The sequence below is a fragment of the Zeus faber genome (genome assembly GCF_960531495.2).
Source record: "Zeus faber genome assembly, chromosome: 17".
In the NCBI taxonomy this organism is placed as follows: Eukaryota; Metazoa; Chordata; class Actinopteri; order Zeiformes; family Zeidae; genus Zeus; species Zeus faber.
The window spans coordinates 20,889,959-20,907,427 of record NC_137204.1 but is presented as its reverse complement, the minus strand read 5'-3'; the positions used below and the strand labels follow the sequence as shown (position 1 = coordinate 20,907,427).

The following is a 17,469-nucleotide window of genomic DNA, read 5'->3' as shown; positions in this document are numbered from 1 at the left end:
AAATAATATTAAGAGGGAATTATACTGTTTAATGTGAGAAATGTCATTATTTGACTTTTATTTCTTCCTCTTTTTCGTATTTTAGTGTCTCCATCTTTATATTATATTTCCATTCCCATGCTAAATCCGAGTGAGGCTCACGGCGTTGGACCATCTCCGACCCCCCCCCCCCCCAAACTATATTTCCCTGTCTTCCTCTTCACTCCCAGAACGGAAAGAACCTGTTCCCGGCTCCCCAGCCCAACAATCTGCCCGTGGCGGCTCCCCCCAAACCCAAGACCGTCCAGGAACTGGCGGCGGAGAAGGCCAAGCAGGTCTCTCCCCTCAGCGCGACTCTCACCCAAGCCAGCATGTACACCGGAGGTCGGTCGCCCGGTTATCACTCAACCTGCTGCGTCGGATTTTAACGCTCTCGTAAAGTAGATCGGGGCAAAATAAAAAATAAAATAAAATTTAAAAAAACTCTTTATCTTAGGTATAGTGCTTTCAGTACAGTGTTTATTCACCGTAGACGTCTAAGTGTCGGGTCTCTTTTGAGGAGCTGGGGATGGCGTTAAGGTGAGGGTTAGGTTAATAGTCAGCTCTTTAGGCCACAAGCGGAATGTCTGCCTGCCGGCGGCTGCGAGACGGAGAGACAGGTAGGTCATAAGCCGCGCACGCAGACACCCTGTTAGCGTCAGGAAGCGGGCGTCGTAAAAAACCCAGCCCTCGCTGCGTGTTTGTCTGAAGTGGTGCCGTGGTGAGCGGTTCCCATGGTTGCCACACATTACTCTGTGTATAGTTATGGGGCTTCACACATCGTTTGGATGCCGTTGCAGTTTAATACTTCACCCCACATCGAGTTAAGCCCGTTTCACACAATCCTGAAGTCATTTACTGCCGGGTTAGACCCGCGGTGTGAAAGCGTCTACCGGCGCGCGCCGACCGGCATGGCGGCCCGGGAGCCTCAAACCTCAATAGGTTGCGCTCTTATCTCGCTGCCGATGGTTTTCGCACTAAATGTTTAAAAAACGGGTCTCGACGGTTTGGGCGTTTGAAGTAAAGATGGCGTCATTACGCCGCGCAGAAGTACACACAATATTTCCAACTCAACAAACTTGAACCATGAGACAGGCAATGGAAAGTGCATAGTTGGAGAGAAAAGGGTTTTATGTTTAGCTCCCGTGTTTTATGACGTTCCGCTTTGTGACGTGCTGAAATGCCCAACCGTTTATGAGGATTTTTTTTTATTATTTTAAATTTTTTTTATTATGAGGATTTTCGTGGATTTCTTCCGAAAGGCATCCAAAAGGGACAGTCTAGCTGGTCTGGCTGTGAATTATTTAAATGTTTGTATTGGAGGACAACAAAGTCCTGGGTTGTACCTCGTTTGCCAGTATAAGTGGTTTTACTGCTGCTGCGGCAAGGAAACATCACTTTAATACCTTGCACTTAGTGATTTGGAAAAACACCTAGTCAATTTATTTTTATTTTTATTTTTTTTGCTATTCGCAAGAAACTACCTAAAGCATGCTTTAATGCAGCTTTTCGTTTAAATGGTTAGTAAAAAGGTTCGTTTAAAATGTAAAGTGCCAGTTTAAAATGTAATGTTTTCATGCCATACAATGTCATCAATACAGTACGAATCTTCTAATGTCGCCATTTGCTTGTACTTATTAATTTTACTGGGAGAGAGTGTGGAAAATTAATCACCATTGATTGTCTTGCCTCCATTTATCAACACGTGATAAGTAATAATTATGTTAATATTTTATTGATGCCTTGTGAATAACATCAATACCAAGTCTTGACTTGGACAAACATTCCTCCTCTCTCCGTTCCCGCCAGGTCTGGCCACCTTGCTTGGCCTCGGCCTGGTGGCCCCCAACGCGGCCTTCACCCAGATCGTGACCACCTTCGGCCTGGCGGGTATCGTGGGCTACCACACGGTGTGGGGCGTCAGTCCGGCCCTGCACTCCCCTCTCATGTCGGTCACCAACGCCATCTCAGGTGAGCGGCAGCTCTGGTTCCAGTTCTGTACGGTCCACCCTGACCCTGGCAGGCGCTCACGGCGCGATCACATTGAACAGCTTTTCAACAGTACCTCATCAGCGGCAAAAAGTGTCCCATTGTGTTTTCTTCGTTATTCTAATTACGTTGAAATGATTCTAGTGGCTGTTTAGTTTTTGGGTGACATGACGTGTTTTGTTTTTTTTTTGGGGGGGGGGGGGGGGGTGGTGTTTGGCAATGTGGATTTCATTTTGTGGATGTTTTTGGTTGTCCAGCTTTAACAGGCAAACTACAAACTGAGAGCAGAAATTGACAGCAGAGGAGAGCAGATCAGGATATAGATTGGAAGGTGTGGGGTCAAAAGCGAGGAGAGGAGGGAGAAAAGGAAGGAAGGAAAGAAAGGTGTGAGGAGAGAAGGACAAGGACAGAGGTAAGGTTTGGTGGAGAGACCAGAACGACAACATTGTCCAGCTGAGTGATTGAGTGCTGCCGAGTTTGCTGTGTGCTAAGTCCGAACAGCATATTTTAAAATCCAGCTTAGATTTTTAGCTGTTGATTTTGACCAAAAATAAAAGAAAATGCTCTTAACACTCAAGCATCACTCAATGAATGGGGGAAAAAAAAAAGTTTAAGAAAATATTGGGAATATATTGGGAAAAGAGTGAAAGGCGGCCACAGTGAATATAGCTTGTTGTGCTCAGTGAAGTATCGATATGGATCCACACAACACAGTGGATCTTATGGTTTAAAGCAAACACTCAGCCACGGAAAACCAAATAAACGTTTATTTTTGCTGATTTTGTTCATCGCTTCATCAAAGAGCAATGAAGCATAGTTGGAAAGACCTGTCTGCCTAACACTTCCATCACATCCACTTGAGACAGCCTGCCATTTGTCAGCGCAATTTTCACATATCAGTTGATGTCGCTCTTAATGGATAAAATCCTTATTGCTGCTTCCCCTTAACACTAAGGGGTTACAAGGTTAGGTGTGTGTGTGTGTGTGTGTGTGTGTGTGTGTGTGTGTGTGTGTGTGTGTGTGTGTGTGTGTGTGTGTGTGTGTGTGTGTGTGTGTGTGTGTGTGTGTGTGTGTGTGTGTGTGTGGTATGCCTTTGTGTGTTCCCATGGCTTTGATCACTCTTAAAAGCACACAGGGGTCGGAAGTAACACACTGTCTGTGATCTTTGGCACTCAGGGAGGGACTTTGCCTTGTTAACTAATGCGCGCGCGCACACACACACACACACACACACACACACATACTTAAACATCAGAGAAATTAGTGAGGGTGACTAGTAATGCAACAATCAGCGTGGACTGTGTTCACTTCCTTGCTGAGTAGTGAACCACCACCATCCACCCCCGCCATATTGTTTCCTGTTTGTGTCCCTCCAGTCTTTGACCCAGACATCCCAATGGTTTTGGCTTCTTCATTGTGTGCGTCTCTTTGCTCATTTTTACCTTTAGCGTGCCGCCTTTCAACACACTTGGTACTGAACTGAGGTTTTTCTTCCATACTTTTTTTTTTTTTTTTTTTTCGTCTAACCCTTACAAACTTTAATGTCGGAATAGCTGATGAAGTGAACATGGTGAGCAGGTTCATTTGGTTTGTTTCTTTCTTCGCACACCCTTCCCTTGTCTGCCCTCTCTCTGTCCCCCGTCTCCTTCCCTGGGCCACGTATTTTTCCCTCCGTATTTGACGGGGGCCTAATTACCAATAGCTCTTTCTTTTCTGCGGTTAAGGAAATCCTGAAACCAGTGGAATTCCATCGTTTTTGTGCCAGGCGTCACACACATGAACACAAAGAGACATGAGGGAATCCTGTTGGAATTTTGGGGGTTGCGTTAGGTGCAGTTATGCTCTCACTGGCTGGATCATAGTGTTACCGCTGCTGGTGACTTCCAACAGGTGGGTCATCTCGAGTCCTTTAGGCAGTGGTTTCATATCCAGTATCTCCTTGAAATCCACCTCCTTATGTGACATGTGCTTTTATCTCCTGGAGAGCACTGACTCAGTGTCTGTAGCCTGGTAGGTGGTATTTGTCCCAGGGACACAACACACGCACGCAGTTTGGCTTTGTGTGTGTATGTCCAGATGCCTGTTTGAGTGCAGATGGATACACGCCTGGCTTGGCCATTTCTCTTTGGTTTCCATGTAAAGCATATTGGCTTTGTTTTATTAAAATCTTGCATTGCTTTAATCTTGTTAAAAATGTATAAACTGAGAACACCCAGCAGTCCGTGGGATTAAGACGGAGTCCAAAACTACTTTGACGCATTCATTTGGGCTTTAATCTCCCTTTGACTGTTCATCAATTGTTCAGTCTCCTTTATCCAACTATTGATAATATAAGTTCCTGTCAACTGTGCTATAAACTAGTGGTTTGGTTTTGCTCTTCCAGTCAGCCACTTACATCATTTTGAGGAAATACAGTTCTTTATAAAATGCATTTTAATTCATAATTGATAACCGCTTGAATTAATTGGTAGGTAAACATTATCGTATTAAAAGCTATTTATAAGCGTAACGCCTCGTGCTTTCAAGACTGAAACTACATTGAAAGGAAAATGGTGGAGCTTGGCAAAGAGAACCTATTTGATGAAAACTTCCAGGAAAGGGATGCGGCGTAGAGACAGGAGCAAGAGAGTCTGCAAGGTATGCACCGTGTTTGAACTCTCCCCGGTTTACCGGTATTCTCATAAATATTCATGACAAAACATTAAGCCTCCAGGTCATCTGGCCGGCGAGCGGTTCTTCTGCAGAGTGAATTATCCCAGCGAAGCATTGGAGTCATGAACATACATCAAAGCACGTCGGGAGAAACCTAATTTCAGGGACTGCTTAATGGACCCTGACGGGGGCTTTACAGGCCGTTTTTGAACCAAATACATGAATATAAATGAACCCAATGCCAAAGTGACTTTTCTTAAGATGAAAGGTCAATTGTGTTTTTGAGACACTCGCTGGGTAGAGTGATCCGGTGATGCTAATGATGATCAATTGTCAGTGGGACCCCAGTAATTGAGGGATGTAATGGACAGGAAATATGGTGGTTTTTTTTTATTTATTTTATTTTTATTTATTTATTTTTTCCTGTGCCACTGTATGAGAAAGCACCTTGACCCACCTATTTTAATGAATGACAGAGAAAATTCACTTGCAATACCTCACAATGCCTTTTCCTAAACGACTCCTCAAAATATTCTCAAAAAGGGATGCGACCCCCTGCACATCGTCTAAACTTAGGTCCTTTGACCGAAGTGTTGCTTTATTTGTTGAATACATTTATTTCGATTTCAAGTCCCAGTTTATCTTCAGTAAACTGGGTTGTTTTTGGACTCCCAGTACATTAAGATCAACTGGATAACACTAATAAAGATAGAAACGCATGCGTCTCATTTTATGATTTAGCCTGAGAAACTCGTCCAGTGTTACCATGACGTCAGCAGCCTCACACGAGGTCCCCGACTCCCATCGCTCTCATCTCACCTTCTCTCGGCCATCGTGCGTAAAAGCAAATCGCGCGTTCGTTCCTAGCGGGGAATAATTGTGAAATCGGTTCAGTTTTTGTGGGCGTGTCAGTGCGGTCAACCACTGAGGTATCTTGAGGTTTGGACACAGGTTTGGAGTTTTCTTTGTTTGAGCGTTTCATCCGAGAACATTGACGTGGGGTATGCAAACTAAAACCAAGTGGTGAGATTCCATCAGTTGAGTTGAGGGAAAATCAACAATCTCGCTGAATGAAAAAATTTTCCGATGTCAATAAATGTCTCTTATTATTATTACACTTTTATGGGCTTTTCTCGCTTTTTTCTTTTTTTTTTTTTTTTCTTTCCGCATTTACATTTGGTCGTTAATATGAATTCAGAATGAAAAGAAAAGTGTAATCGCTTGTTTTATCGTTGGGTATTTTAAACCCGCCGCGTGTCTCTTCCAGGTCTGACGGCCGTGGGTGGCCTGTCCCTGATGGGCGGCAGCTATGCCCCAACATCCACCGCGCAGACTCTGGCTGTGCTCGCTGCCTTCCTCTCCTCCGTCAACATTGCCGGTGAGTCTTTGAAACACACACGCACACACACGCACGCACGCACACCTTGAAGCATTACTTGCCAGTTATAACAATGTATAGCCAATAAAATCAACTAAAATTAGAAGATTGCAAGATTTATATCTATTAGACAATTACATAAATATTCTAGCTGCCCTTTTTTGCACACCTGCTCAGTCTATAATCACACATTCTGGCTCAGACCACACACACACACCTCTGCTATTACGCTTAATAATTCCCATTATAATGGCAATGTTCCTGCAGTTATTAAAATACCCATCACTTTATAATTGTGCTGGGGGAAACGCTGCCTGGCTCCGGGGCAGGGCTGCGAATTCATTTTTTGTTTCTCTTAAGAATGTCCTAATGGCTCACAGCTCCACCAAATTAGGAGTCTTTGAAGTTGACGTTTGGAAAGTTAAGGTACATACTGGATCAATCCGAGGCATTCATCTGCATGTCTGAGGCTTCTGATTCCAACGCGTCGGTCTGCGACGAGCCACACCAAAGGTTTGCTGAGTTGTGTCTAGGACACCCACCAGGGATGAGGGTCACGGCGAGGTTGCAGAAAGCCAAATGACCCCGCGGGATCGTCCATGAAAGAACCGTTTTAACCACTTATTGGTCCGTTGGATCTTTTTGGAAGTTTCCCTATAACGTAAGCATGCCAAAAATTGCAGAGCATTTATAGATATACCTTTTTCTTTTTAAGGTGCAGTTGTTTCACTTTATTTTTAATGCTCGCCGTGTGGGTTTGGTTCCACACGCACATTTCTAAGTGGTCTACCGCACTACCCATAAAAACCCTTCGGGAGCAGAATAATGAACATTCCACTGAGAAGCAGGGAAACACAACAGTGAAATTTACTTCCAATAAAATGGCCTCTGTAATGTTTTAGGGAACAGGTTCCTGGCCGTGGCTTCTGATTCCTCCAGGGTCAGACAGGCTGCCCAGGGGCAGGGAAAACACCTGGGTTTACTGTGTTCTAACATTTTGGGCTGAAATGGTTTCATTTAGAGGAATCTAAAGCGCAGTCCGGGTGAATGATTCAGTGAAATGTGTTAGTTCCTCACCCTGTAATGGTACCATTAAAATCTCTAGTTGTGAGGAAGATTCTGGTTTGCGGCCAGTCATTTTTTTTACCCTCCCATTGCATAAATTCTCCCTTACAGGCCAAAAATACAAAACGTTCAAAAGACAAATCCTAGCAATAAACAGGCATCACAAATTTAAGTATCTCAGTAACGCACGTTATAGGATTTACCGGGACGGTGATCACAGAAAATCACACATCTTGGGATTCTAGCACACACTGTAGGAGCTGAGATTTAAGAAAATATTAAACCAACAGTCAAACCAATTAGTCCGAGACTGATCACAGTCACACGTCACCTCAGCATTGAGGTCATTACAGTCATTACTGCAAATAAAATATCAGCATTTTTTGCACTTGTTTTTTTTTGCTGATGAAAGCGACAGGAGGATGTGAAATATAAACACAATAATCATTGTTTAGTCCTCGTCATTGACCGTCTTCCATCCTATGTTGAAGGACAAAGGGTGGGACTTCTGGCCGCCAAGTCCGCTCCTGGGATAGTCCATTAAACATGTGGGGGATTTATTTTGTGCGTGTCCGATTATTATTAATTATTTCCCGGGCTGCTTCCGACTCAGAATTTTGTCGGTCAAATCGAATTTGGCTGTTCAACGCCAATATGAACTGGGCACAGCTCTCCGATCCGGGGGCATGGAGAGCTGTGTCCGTGTCGATTCACGCATATGAAAATATATTTATGATTCCTCTTATTTATAATTCTTTTGTAAGCTTCTATCTGTTTTATCCTGTTATTGTAATGCAACTGACTGACCCCCCCCTCCCCGTCGGTAAACCGCTGTACCGCAGCTATACATATGTTGCTTTTCACTGCGGTAAGAACATTTTCATACCCTCGCGGCCCTACTGAGAACTATACTTTTATGATTACATGGGGTTTTGAAGTTGTAAGCGGTCGCTGTGTAAAACATCCTAAACAGAAGTCAGTTAATGCTGTGAAGCCATGAGGTCAATTCTCACTGGAAAAATTCCCTCCTACACATTGCACAGGTCTAGTTACTTGTCCAGGGACGTTAGATCAGTGCTTCTATTTGTAAAAGCTTTCTAAGTATAGACATAATGCTCCATTAGAGGTTTAAAGGAAAAAAAAATACTTTGGACCAGGGTTTGTTTTGTTCCAATAGTTCAACTGAACATTCCTCCATCTTAATATATTGACTCAGATTGGGCTAAAGGAGGAATAGACTGTTATTACTGCTGTGTTTTAACTAGGAAGGTCTGGTGCTAAAATTAGGTGTGTGTGTGTGTGTGTGTGTGTGTGTGTGTGTGTGTGTGTGTGTGTGTGTGTGTGTGTGTGTGTGTGTGTGTGTGTGTGTGTGTGTGTGTGTGTGTGTGTGTGTGTGTGTGTGTGTGTGTGTCAGAAAGTAACACGCACAGTAATGTGACCTTGGCTGATAAAGCAGTGAGACACTGTCTGGTCTCAGTTTGATCCTTTTTAGAGTTTCCCCACTTGGAATATTTACACTGACATAAAGTCAACTTTTTAAAACCTCAACGCTGAGCATTGAGCTGTGTTTTCAGGTATTGATCTGAACACCTGAACCGTCCAGAAGTAGATCTTATTTCATTCACCTCTGTATGTTTCTCTACCGTGTTTTGTCTTCATCCCTCTCCGCTCAACATTTAACCCTCTATTCTCTGGTGCGCAGGTGGTTTCCTGGTGACTAAAAAGATGTTGGATATGTTCAAGCGGCCCACCGATCCTCCAGAGTACAACTATCTATACCTGCTCCCCACCGGGGTCTTTGTTGGAGGTTACGGTGTCGCTCTGCAGGCCGGATACAACATTGAACAGGTTTGTTTGTGGCTGCGGACATCTACGGGGGGTTTAGCCTTGCAGGTGGCTTCAAAGTCTTTTTTGAAGGTGTTTATTTTTTAAATTGTATGTGCTGTAGTTTTCTTTCAGAGGGCAAATGCCATGGAAGTGGAGGGCCATCTTGCAGAGCTTTTTTTTTTTTCTTCTTTTTTTTTTATCCCCATTTGTCATTTCACTCAAACTGAGATACTATTATGTAAAATTACTAAATAAATTAATTGAGTTAACGTCTTGGTAAGGAACAATAATAAATGTCACGAAAAAATTATTCTGTATTTACAAATACTATTTATATGGGATTATTCTCACTCAATTATAAAATGACGAAAATTCTGCAACCATTTTGTCAGTCTTGGCAACCAACAGCTGATGCGTGGTTGCCAACCTGGCAACGGCTTCCAAAAGTTAGCGTATGTAGGCCCAGATCTTATATAACTGAGCGGTCCGTGCCAATTTTGTCATGTCTGCCATTGGAGTGTTATTTTCTTCACCATTCGTCCTTTCTCTTTCTATCCCCAGATGATGTACCTGGGCTCAGGCATGTGTTGTGTCGGAGCCCTGGCCGGCCTGTCCAAGCAGTCCACCGCCCGTCTGGGCAACGCCCTGGGCATGATGGGCGTGGCGGGGGGCATTGTTGCCACACTCGGTGCCCTCAAGCCCAGTCCCGAGCTCCTGGCCCAGATGAGCGCTGCCATGGCTGTGGGTGGCACAGCTGGTGAGTACATGTGGCATTTTAAGTGCCGTGTTAATGCGTGCTGTGTGATTGTTCTTGGCTTTGGAATTTTGTGTGTGTGTGTGTGTGTGTGTGTGTGTGTGTGTGTGTGTGTGTGTGTGTGTGTGTGTGTGTGTGTGTGTGTGTGTGTGTGTGTGTGTGTGTGTGTGTGTGTGTGTGTGTGTGTGTGTGTGTGTGTGTGGACTTCTCTCGCACTTCACAGTACATAGTTGTTGTGTATGTGTCTGCCCAGTTGTTGTGCATGTGTTTCACGTATGTCCATATTAAGCAGCAGGTGTGCTGTGTGCAGATCTTCCTCTGATGTTCAGATCAAACGAAACATGACTAACCCCTGGCCAGACACAGGAGGTCTGAAGGAATGGACAGTATCACCTCTTGAGTCATACAGACTTCAACTCTGGATCTTCCCCTCCCTCCCTCCCTCTCTCTTTCTCTCTCTACCCCTCTCACCCTGGTCAATTTGAATGCTAATTGTTCCAGTAACAAGGCTGGGACTAGACTAAACTATCCATTCAGGCAACAGTCGATTTCCAGATGCCCACATTAACCTTGGAAAGCCTTCAGTGACATGCCTACAAAACACAAAGTGCCCACTAACAAACATGGAATTTCCCCCAAACAACCCTCATCAGCAACACCTGGTTTCTGAAAATGACCCACTTCTCAGCAGTGTGTGTGTGACTTCCCTGCAGTTTGTGTCCGTCCGTGTGTGTGCGCACACTTCTTTTTGAAGGCCTGGCCAATGAGGAAGTTGAAAGTTATGGTTTAATGACAGAAGATGACTTCTGTTTGTCGTGTCGTTCGGACTGGACCTGACTAAATGCTAAACTTCGATTTCAAATCACTTTTTTCTTATTGACACAATTGCTTTTGCTGCTCTCTATCAACTGGTAAATGTTGTCTACAAATAATTGAATCAGAATATTTTGCATTTTTTTTTTTTTCTTGGTGCCTGTGACAATATAGGCTAAAATAAAATTATTTTTGTATTTCAATTATACATAAATATTAAATTGTATATAAATATTCAATCAGTGATTTCATAAAAAAAATCATTGTAGTTCTAGTAGTTGTAGTAGTAGTTCGTTTAGCACATTTAGCACATTTTGAAAGTATCTTGCGTGGCGCTTTGGCAAAAACATATTTTGGCTTTGTTGAGTTCTAATTATCTGTAGTTCTAATGGATTTAGTAGGCTTTGAATAATGTTTTATGAGTAGACTACAAACTACCAACTACTGTCCCGTGTCAAAGTCCATATGCCTGTTGTATGCAGGTTAAATCTGTTGTGTGTGTGTGTGTGTGTGTGTGTGTGTGTGTGTGTGTGTGTGTGTGTGTGTGTGTGTGTGTGTGTGTGTGTGTGCGTGTGCGCGCGCACGCCTGCCTTCGCTTGCGTGTGTGTTTATGTTCCGGTGCAGTCGCAACTTCTCACAACACTGCTCGCACCTGTTTCTCCTTCTCCAGGCCTGGGCATCGCTAAGCGGATCCAGATCACCGAGTTGCCCCAGCTTGTAGCAGCCTTCCACAGCCTGGTGGGTCTGGCCGCTGTGCTCACCTGCGTGGCCGAATACATGGTGGAGTACCCGCACTTTGCCACGGACCCTGCCGCCAACCTCACCAAGATAGTGGCCTACCTGGGGACCTACATCGGGGGCGTCACCTTCAGTGGCTCCCTGGTGGCGTACGGAAAGCTGCAAGGTCAGAGGGAGACGTGGCTCAGCTCGGTCAAGGGGTTCTGCAAAATAATGTCTTGACTAAAGAAGTTGAAAACACATAGAATTCATTAATGCAAAAAAAAAAAAACAACAACCCAACAGAGGTCCCGCCTTCCACGGCGCTTGAGGGGGTGTCTGAGGGAGCAGTGTGGAGTAGTTCTGCTTCCTCACGTTCACTTCCTTCCGTTTCTTTTTTTTTTTTTTTTTTCTCTTCTCCCATCCAGGGATGCTGAACAGCGCTCCTTTGGTTCTCCCGGCTCGTCATGCCCTGAACGCCGGGCTGATGGCGGCCAGTGTGGGTGGGATCATCCCCTACATGCTGGACCCCAGTTACACCACGGGCATAACCTGTCTTGGATCCGTCTCCGCTCTCTCTGCCGTCATGGTATGTGTTCGGTGTCTCCGGTGCTTTTTGCATTTTATATGTACTAGGGCTGTGACGGTATGAATTTATTCTTACCACAGTGAGGTTATAACTGCGGTGTTCCGATTTACCGATGCGGTGTTCCGATTTACTTGTTGAGGACTTTTTTTTTTTTTTTGTCAGTCAGTGTGCATTACAATAACAGGATGAAACTGAAGCTTTCAAAAATGCGCGCGGACAACATTTCAATGAGGAATTATAAATAAGTCTTAATAATCATAAATATATTTTTTTACGTGCGAATCGTCTGCGTCACAGGCTCTTAGTACGCGCCCCGATCGCGGAGAGCCATGCCCCGGTCCCCCCAAATAAAACTTGCTTTATTTGGGGGGACAGTGCGCAGAGCCATTCCTCCGTTGAATAGCAGAGTCAGATTCGACTGACAAAAACCCCCTGAGTCAGGTACAGCCAGTGAAAAAAATTAATAATAATTGGACACACAAAATAAATCCCTCGTATTATCCAGAGGCCCTTGAACATAGGATGGAAGTGGGACATTGGATGGCCAGTCATTGATGATAACTAAACAATGATTATTCTGATTATATTTCATATTACACACCATAAGCACTCCAGTAACTTTCACCAGCAAGAAAATGTTATAAAAAAAAAATAAAATCGATTTTATTATTTGCGTTGATGACGGTAATGAGCTGAACCCTGCATCATGTGACGGCTATCATCGCAGCCGTAATGTGTACTCGGGCTTGAGTCTGTAAATGAAGCACTAATCACCAGCAACAAAACACTTTTTCTGTTCGCAGCCATTTAACTCCAATCCCTCCTGTGGGGAAAATAATTCCAACATTTTATGCCGAGAATTTACCCTGGACTCCATCCCTCGCCGTGGACTGTTCTGATTTGGCGCACAGCGAGTTTATGGGCTTATAAAGTGCACAAATTGATTTTAATATGCCGATAGACCAAATGTTTAAAACCGTTTTTGGGGGGGAACAAAAGAGTCGTCTAAATGCTTTGAAGGAAAAGAAGCCAAGTAAGCCAAATAAAAGAGGATTCAGCTAAAAACAGCACAAAGGAGAAGAGCCGGCGTCGGTAAAGGGAATAGCAGCGTTTTAAGATTGAGGTAACTGCAGAGTGGTCCTCTCTGGACTATCTGGCCGAAAAAGTCGAAGGCGACGGTGTGCGTCCTCTCACGTGAGCTCCCTCCCTCCTTCAGGGCGTGACCCTGACGGCGGCGATCGGCGGCGCCGACATGCCGGTGGTTATCACAGTGCTGAACAGTTACTCAGGCTGGGCCCTCTGTGCCGAGGGGTTCCTGCTCAACAACAACCTGCTGACCATCGTAGGAGCCCTGATCGGCTCCTCCGGGGCCATCCTCTCCTACATTATGTGTGTGGTAAGTTAGAAGCGTCGGTCATTAAAGTGGCAATCCACAATTTTATGTAAAAAAAAAATAAAAATATATATATATATTTGTTTCTTATAATTTGCCAGCTAAAAAAGTATCATACATGTATTTGGTTTATTCGTGTGTTCCTCTATATACTTTTTCATTGTTGGCGGCAGGGTCTGCCTTTCCCAGCCAGGATGCAAAGATCGAAAGTGAATTGTGAAGCAACATGAACATTAACAAAAAAAAATAAAAGCACCTCGGGTGGAAAAAAATATTCCCACCCCCCCCAGGTGACGAATAAATTAAACAAATCGATCTATCAGAAGAAGAAGAAGGCGTCGTTTCCAGGAAGTGATGTTGGGGGGGGGGGGGGGGGGGGGGAGTTGCTGTTTTGAATTGGAATTCTGGGACTTCCCAGGATGAATCCACCCAACACAGAGAATCTCATGGGTTGAGTTTTTTTCCCTGTTAGTTTTGACCACAGCAGTTCCTTTCCCCCCCACAAGGAGGGACTCTAACTTTACTACTTCTGCATCAAAGTTAAACACCAGGCCGTCACAAAAAACAAAACAATTTTTCTATATTTAAACAAATGGTTGAACGTGTCTTTAGTCGGACATTTTTGTCAAACAGTTCATGTAAATGTTCGGCCAAACCAAAGCGGAAGGTATTTGTTGTGAATCACGTATGAAAAGCGAACTCCTCTCCCGCTCAGGCCATGAACCGCTCCCTGGCCAATGTGATCCTGGGCGGCTACGGCACGTCCTCCACCGGCACCGGCAAGCCCATGGAGATCACCGGCACACACACGGAGGTCAACGTGGATCAGACCGTGGAGATGATCAGAGACGCACACAACATCATCATCACTCCAGGTAACACACACACACACACATACACGCGCATGCACACACGCACACACGTTCAAGGAAGTATTGTAGTCAGGCGTGCGCACACACACACACACACACACACAGGCAAATAAATTCTTTGAACATACAGATACAATTACGTAAGCATATAAAGATGTGTTTGTAGCCCAGACAATTTCCCATCTCACTTTGCGCCACACACCATGCTGAGACTCAAATCCACAGCCACACAGGCAGTGACATTTCGGCAAAGCGATACCTATACAAGGGGCACCGAGCGCGCACACACACACACACACACACACACACACACACACACACACACACACACACACACACACACACACACACACACACACACACACACACACACACACACTTCTTGACTGTGAAATGAGAAACACTCTCCTTTGACTGTGCCACTCACGGGAGGGGGGCTTAGCAAAGCATATGTGCTGTTTATTTAACCCTTTCTTGACCCCTGTTACATCACCATCTCGCTAGGATAATTACCTAGCCTTGGTGTAGCAGCCAACCGCGCGCGCGCGCACACACACACACACACACACACACACACACACACACACACACAAACACACAACACACAACACGCATATGTTTTCAGCCCTTGTCGATGTGTATCCTGTAGTCTGGAAGTGGTAAGTAACTGGGTATGGTGGAATTTAGTTGACAATATAAACACCGTAGTCAGTATTTGTTCCCCGTTTGGGTTCGCGCTCGTCTGCTTCCTTCCATACCGGTTGTCTGCGTTTCGCGGTCTCACGTGCACTTCGCTCGTGTTACCCGCGCTCTCGCGTTACTTTTACACCGGGACTTGCCACATCACGGGGGTGCGGCCGGCCGGGGTTGTTGTTTTTCTAATAAATTTGTCATTCTGTTGCACAAGGCAATTTGAATCCCTATCCCCTAGGTTGTTTATTTTTAACCAATCACTTGAGCATCGAGTTGCTTTACACAGTTGCGTTCATGTAAACAGGCGTGCATGTCGGGCGTTCCAGCCCGACTGGTCAGCCCGCACACCAGAAAAACCTGCTTCCCGGGATCAGCTGCCAGTTCCGAGAAATTCCAATGGTCGCGGTTGAAGAGTGATAATAACAAGTCAATTAAAGATCTGGATCTAGAAGGGGTTGGAATTACAAAGCATGGGGTAGGAAAAATAAATGATGATGATGATGATGATGATGATGATATGAATAATCCTTATTTGCATTGCATGTTCCAAAGTCTCTTTAAACCAATAAGGCTTATTTCAATGCAATGATAAATATAAGCTTAAAGGGTAAATAATAACAAAATACATTAAATTAATACAGATCAGTTTCAATGAGTAATCTGGTGGAAAAATTGGTGTGGACAGACAATATCCATGATATCCTGCCTATGGGTGTTTTTTTATTTTTATTTTTTATTTTTTTTATTTTAGCATATTATGCCCCATTGGACACATGTCTACAGAGTACACATTGAACCTGTGGTCCTCAACTGGATTCAGTGTGGTTTCATTCAGTAGTGTGGGTTTGAAATGGTTTTATTCATTTTGCGTCTTTAATGCAATTACTAGTGCAATTCACAAAGTTATTCTTCTCTCGATCAGTTAAGCTGTCGGAAAAAAAAACAACTCAGTATTTTGGCGAGCGGAGAATGTAACTTCTTGGAGAATGTTGACTGTATGGGGATATCGGGGGATAAAGGTCTGGTGCAAAAGGGATCATACAATGTCAAAATATGGCATTAAGAAATGGATCAGTTTATAGGAAATGATTTCCTATGATTATATATAATTTTCTCAATTCATAACCCATCCGAGCTCGCATTATTTCCTCCCTCCAGTGTAGCAGCCGGCAGTGGGTCAGTGTTACCCAACGCTGCTTTTCAATCACTGTCCCTGGTTCCGTGTTGACCATTCTCCCTAATTGGAGCCGTCACAGTCACTTTGCCTGATTGGCATCTGTGGAAACAGTTAAGACTTTGCCTGATAAACACAACCGTTTCCCTGGCCTCGTCTGGCCTGTCTCTGTGTCGTCTGGGCCCGCTTGTTTTCCTTAGGAGAAACACTTACTCCGGAGAGAGAAAGAGAGAGAGAAAAAAGCTTGGAAGCACAAGAAAGAAACGAGAGGATTGTGATGAAGGGGGGGCGGGAAAGTGAAAACCATTAAATTGTCGCGCCGCACTGCAGGCGGGCGGCCCTTGTCTCTGCCTTTGAGAGCGACGTGTTGTGACGAGACGCAGTATCTGGTTTTGGTGGCGAGGCGAGTACACGCTATTGGATGCGTGTGTGTTTGTATTTGTGTTCTTATTGTCTAAAATGAAAACAAAAAAAATAAAAAAAATCCTTTTGGACAAAGAAACAAACGAATTGGAAGACAAAGGGACTCAAGCAGAGCTAATGAAATAAATCTGCCATGGTTTTGGCTATTACCTGCCTGATTCCAACTCGCTCCCCAAGTTGTGTAATTACGCTACTGTTTTAGATTAAAGTAGTTATAGCGTCTCTCTCCCGGGGGGATCCTAAAGCATTGTGTTGCTCTATGTGTCAGAGGAAACAACACACACCAGTTGCAAAAGGAATTAAGTGATAATTTTTTTTCTCCATTTATAGAGCATAGTAATCGCTACACCAGGGTCAACCACCTTAAATTGTAATTTTTTATTTTTTACTTTTTTCCCATGTGCGTGCTCATATCAAGTGATCACTCTGTCCTTTCAAAGGGAGCATCCATTGGATGGCTTCTACGGCAAGCGAGAAGTACATATGGATGCTTAGATGACATTGGCTTACCTGTCCAAAAGGAAGTCTGCTGCTCTGTTGCTTGTAATCTCCACTTGGTAAAGGCAAACAACTCCTTTTTTTTTTTTTTATATGATAAAAAAAGTTCATCAATTTGAGTTTCAAGCCCAAACGCTGAAAGAGGAGGTTATGTTACAACAGGTTTAGTATGTGAGGAAGTATAATCGAAAGTGAAGGGATTTTTTATCTTCTGATATATTTTGTCGGTTTATATAAGACAAATTGCCGATTGCACCTTACATTAAAATCTGTGTAGCATTAAAATTCAAATAATTTTAACATTTACGTTGGTGTGAGACTAGTTAATCTCAGTCATCTAGTTGGTCAAATTGCGCACAATGGCTGTGCGTGAGAAACATGGGAAAATAAATTTGTGGTCCAAAATGAGATTATAACAGATGTATTGTATGTTCCTCAAGTTGTTTTCTATCTCTCAACACATTTTCAAAACTGAGTTTGATTTCTAAATATAAGATAAATATATGTAAAAAAAAAAAGTAAAGCCCCATCAGCACGAGTTGAGTGCTCACCAACAACTTGTTGAACAAACAGTGATCTTCGGTGCAACCGGATCGGATGCAGATCAAGTTCCT

General features: G+C 43.9%; 1 protein-coding gene across 2 annotated transcripts in view; it reads left to right on the top strand.

Moving 5' to 3' along the window:
• Positions 1–17,469, top strand: part of nnt (nicotinamide nucleotide transhydrogenase) — a 36,748-nt gene that overhangs the window by 10,453 nt on the left and 8,826 nt on the right. For both annotated transcript variants that reach the window (XM_080018410.1, XM_080018411.1), the window contains exons 10-18: positions 210–363; positions 1,828–1,989; positions 5,927–6,037; positions 8,805–8,950; positions 9,491–9,686; positions 11,167–11,400; positions 11,642–11,802; positions 13,019–13,198; positions 13,911–14,070. In XM_080018410.1, coding sequence (XP_079874536.1) covers positions 210–363; positions 1,828–1,989; positions 5,927–6,037; positions 8,805–8,950; positions 9,491–9,686; positions 11,167–11,400; positions 11,642–11,802; positions 13,019–13,198; positions 13,911–14,070 — 1,504 coding nt within the window. The remainder of the gene's footprint in view (positions 1–209; positions 364–1,827; positions 1,990–5,926; positions 6,038–8,804; positions 8,951–9,490; positions 9,687–11,166; positions 11,401–11,641; positions 11,803–13,018; positions 13,199–13,910; positions 14,071–17,469) is intronic.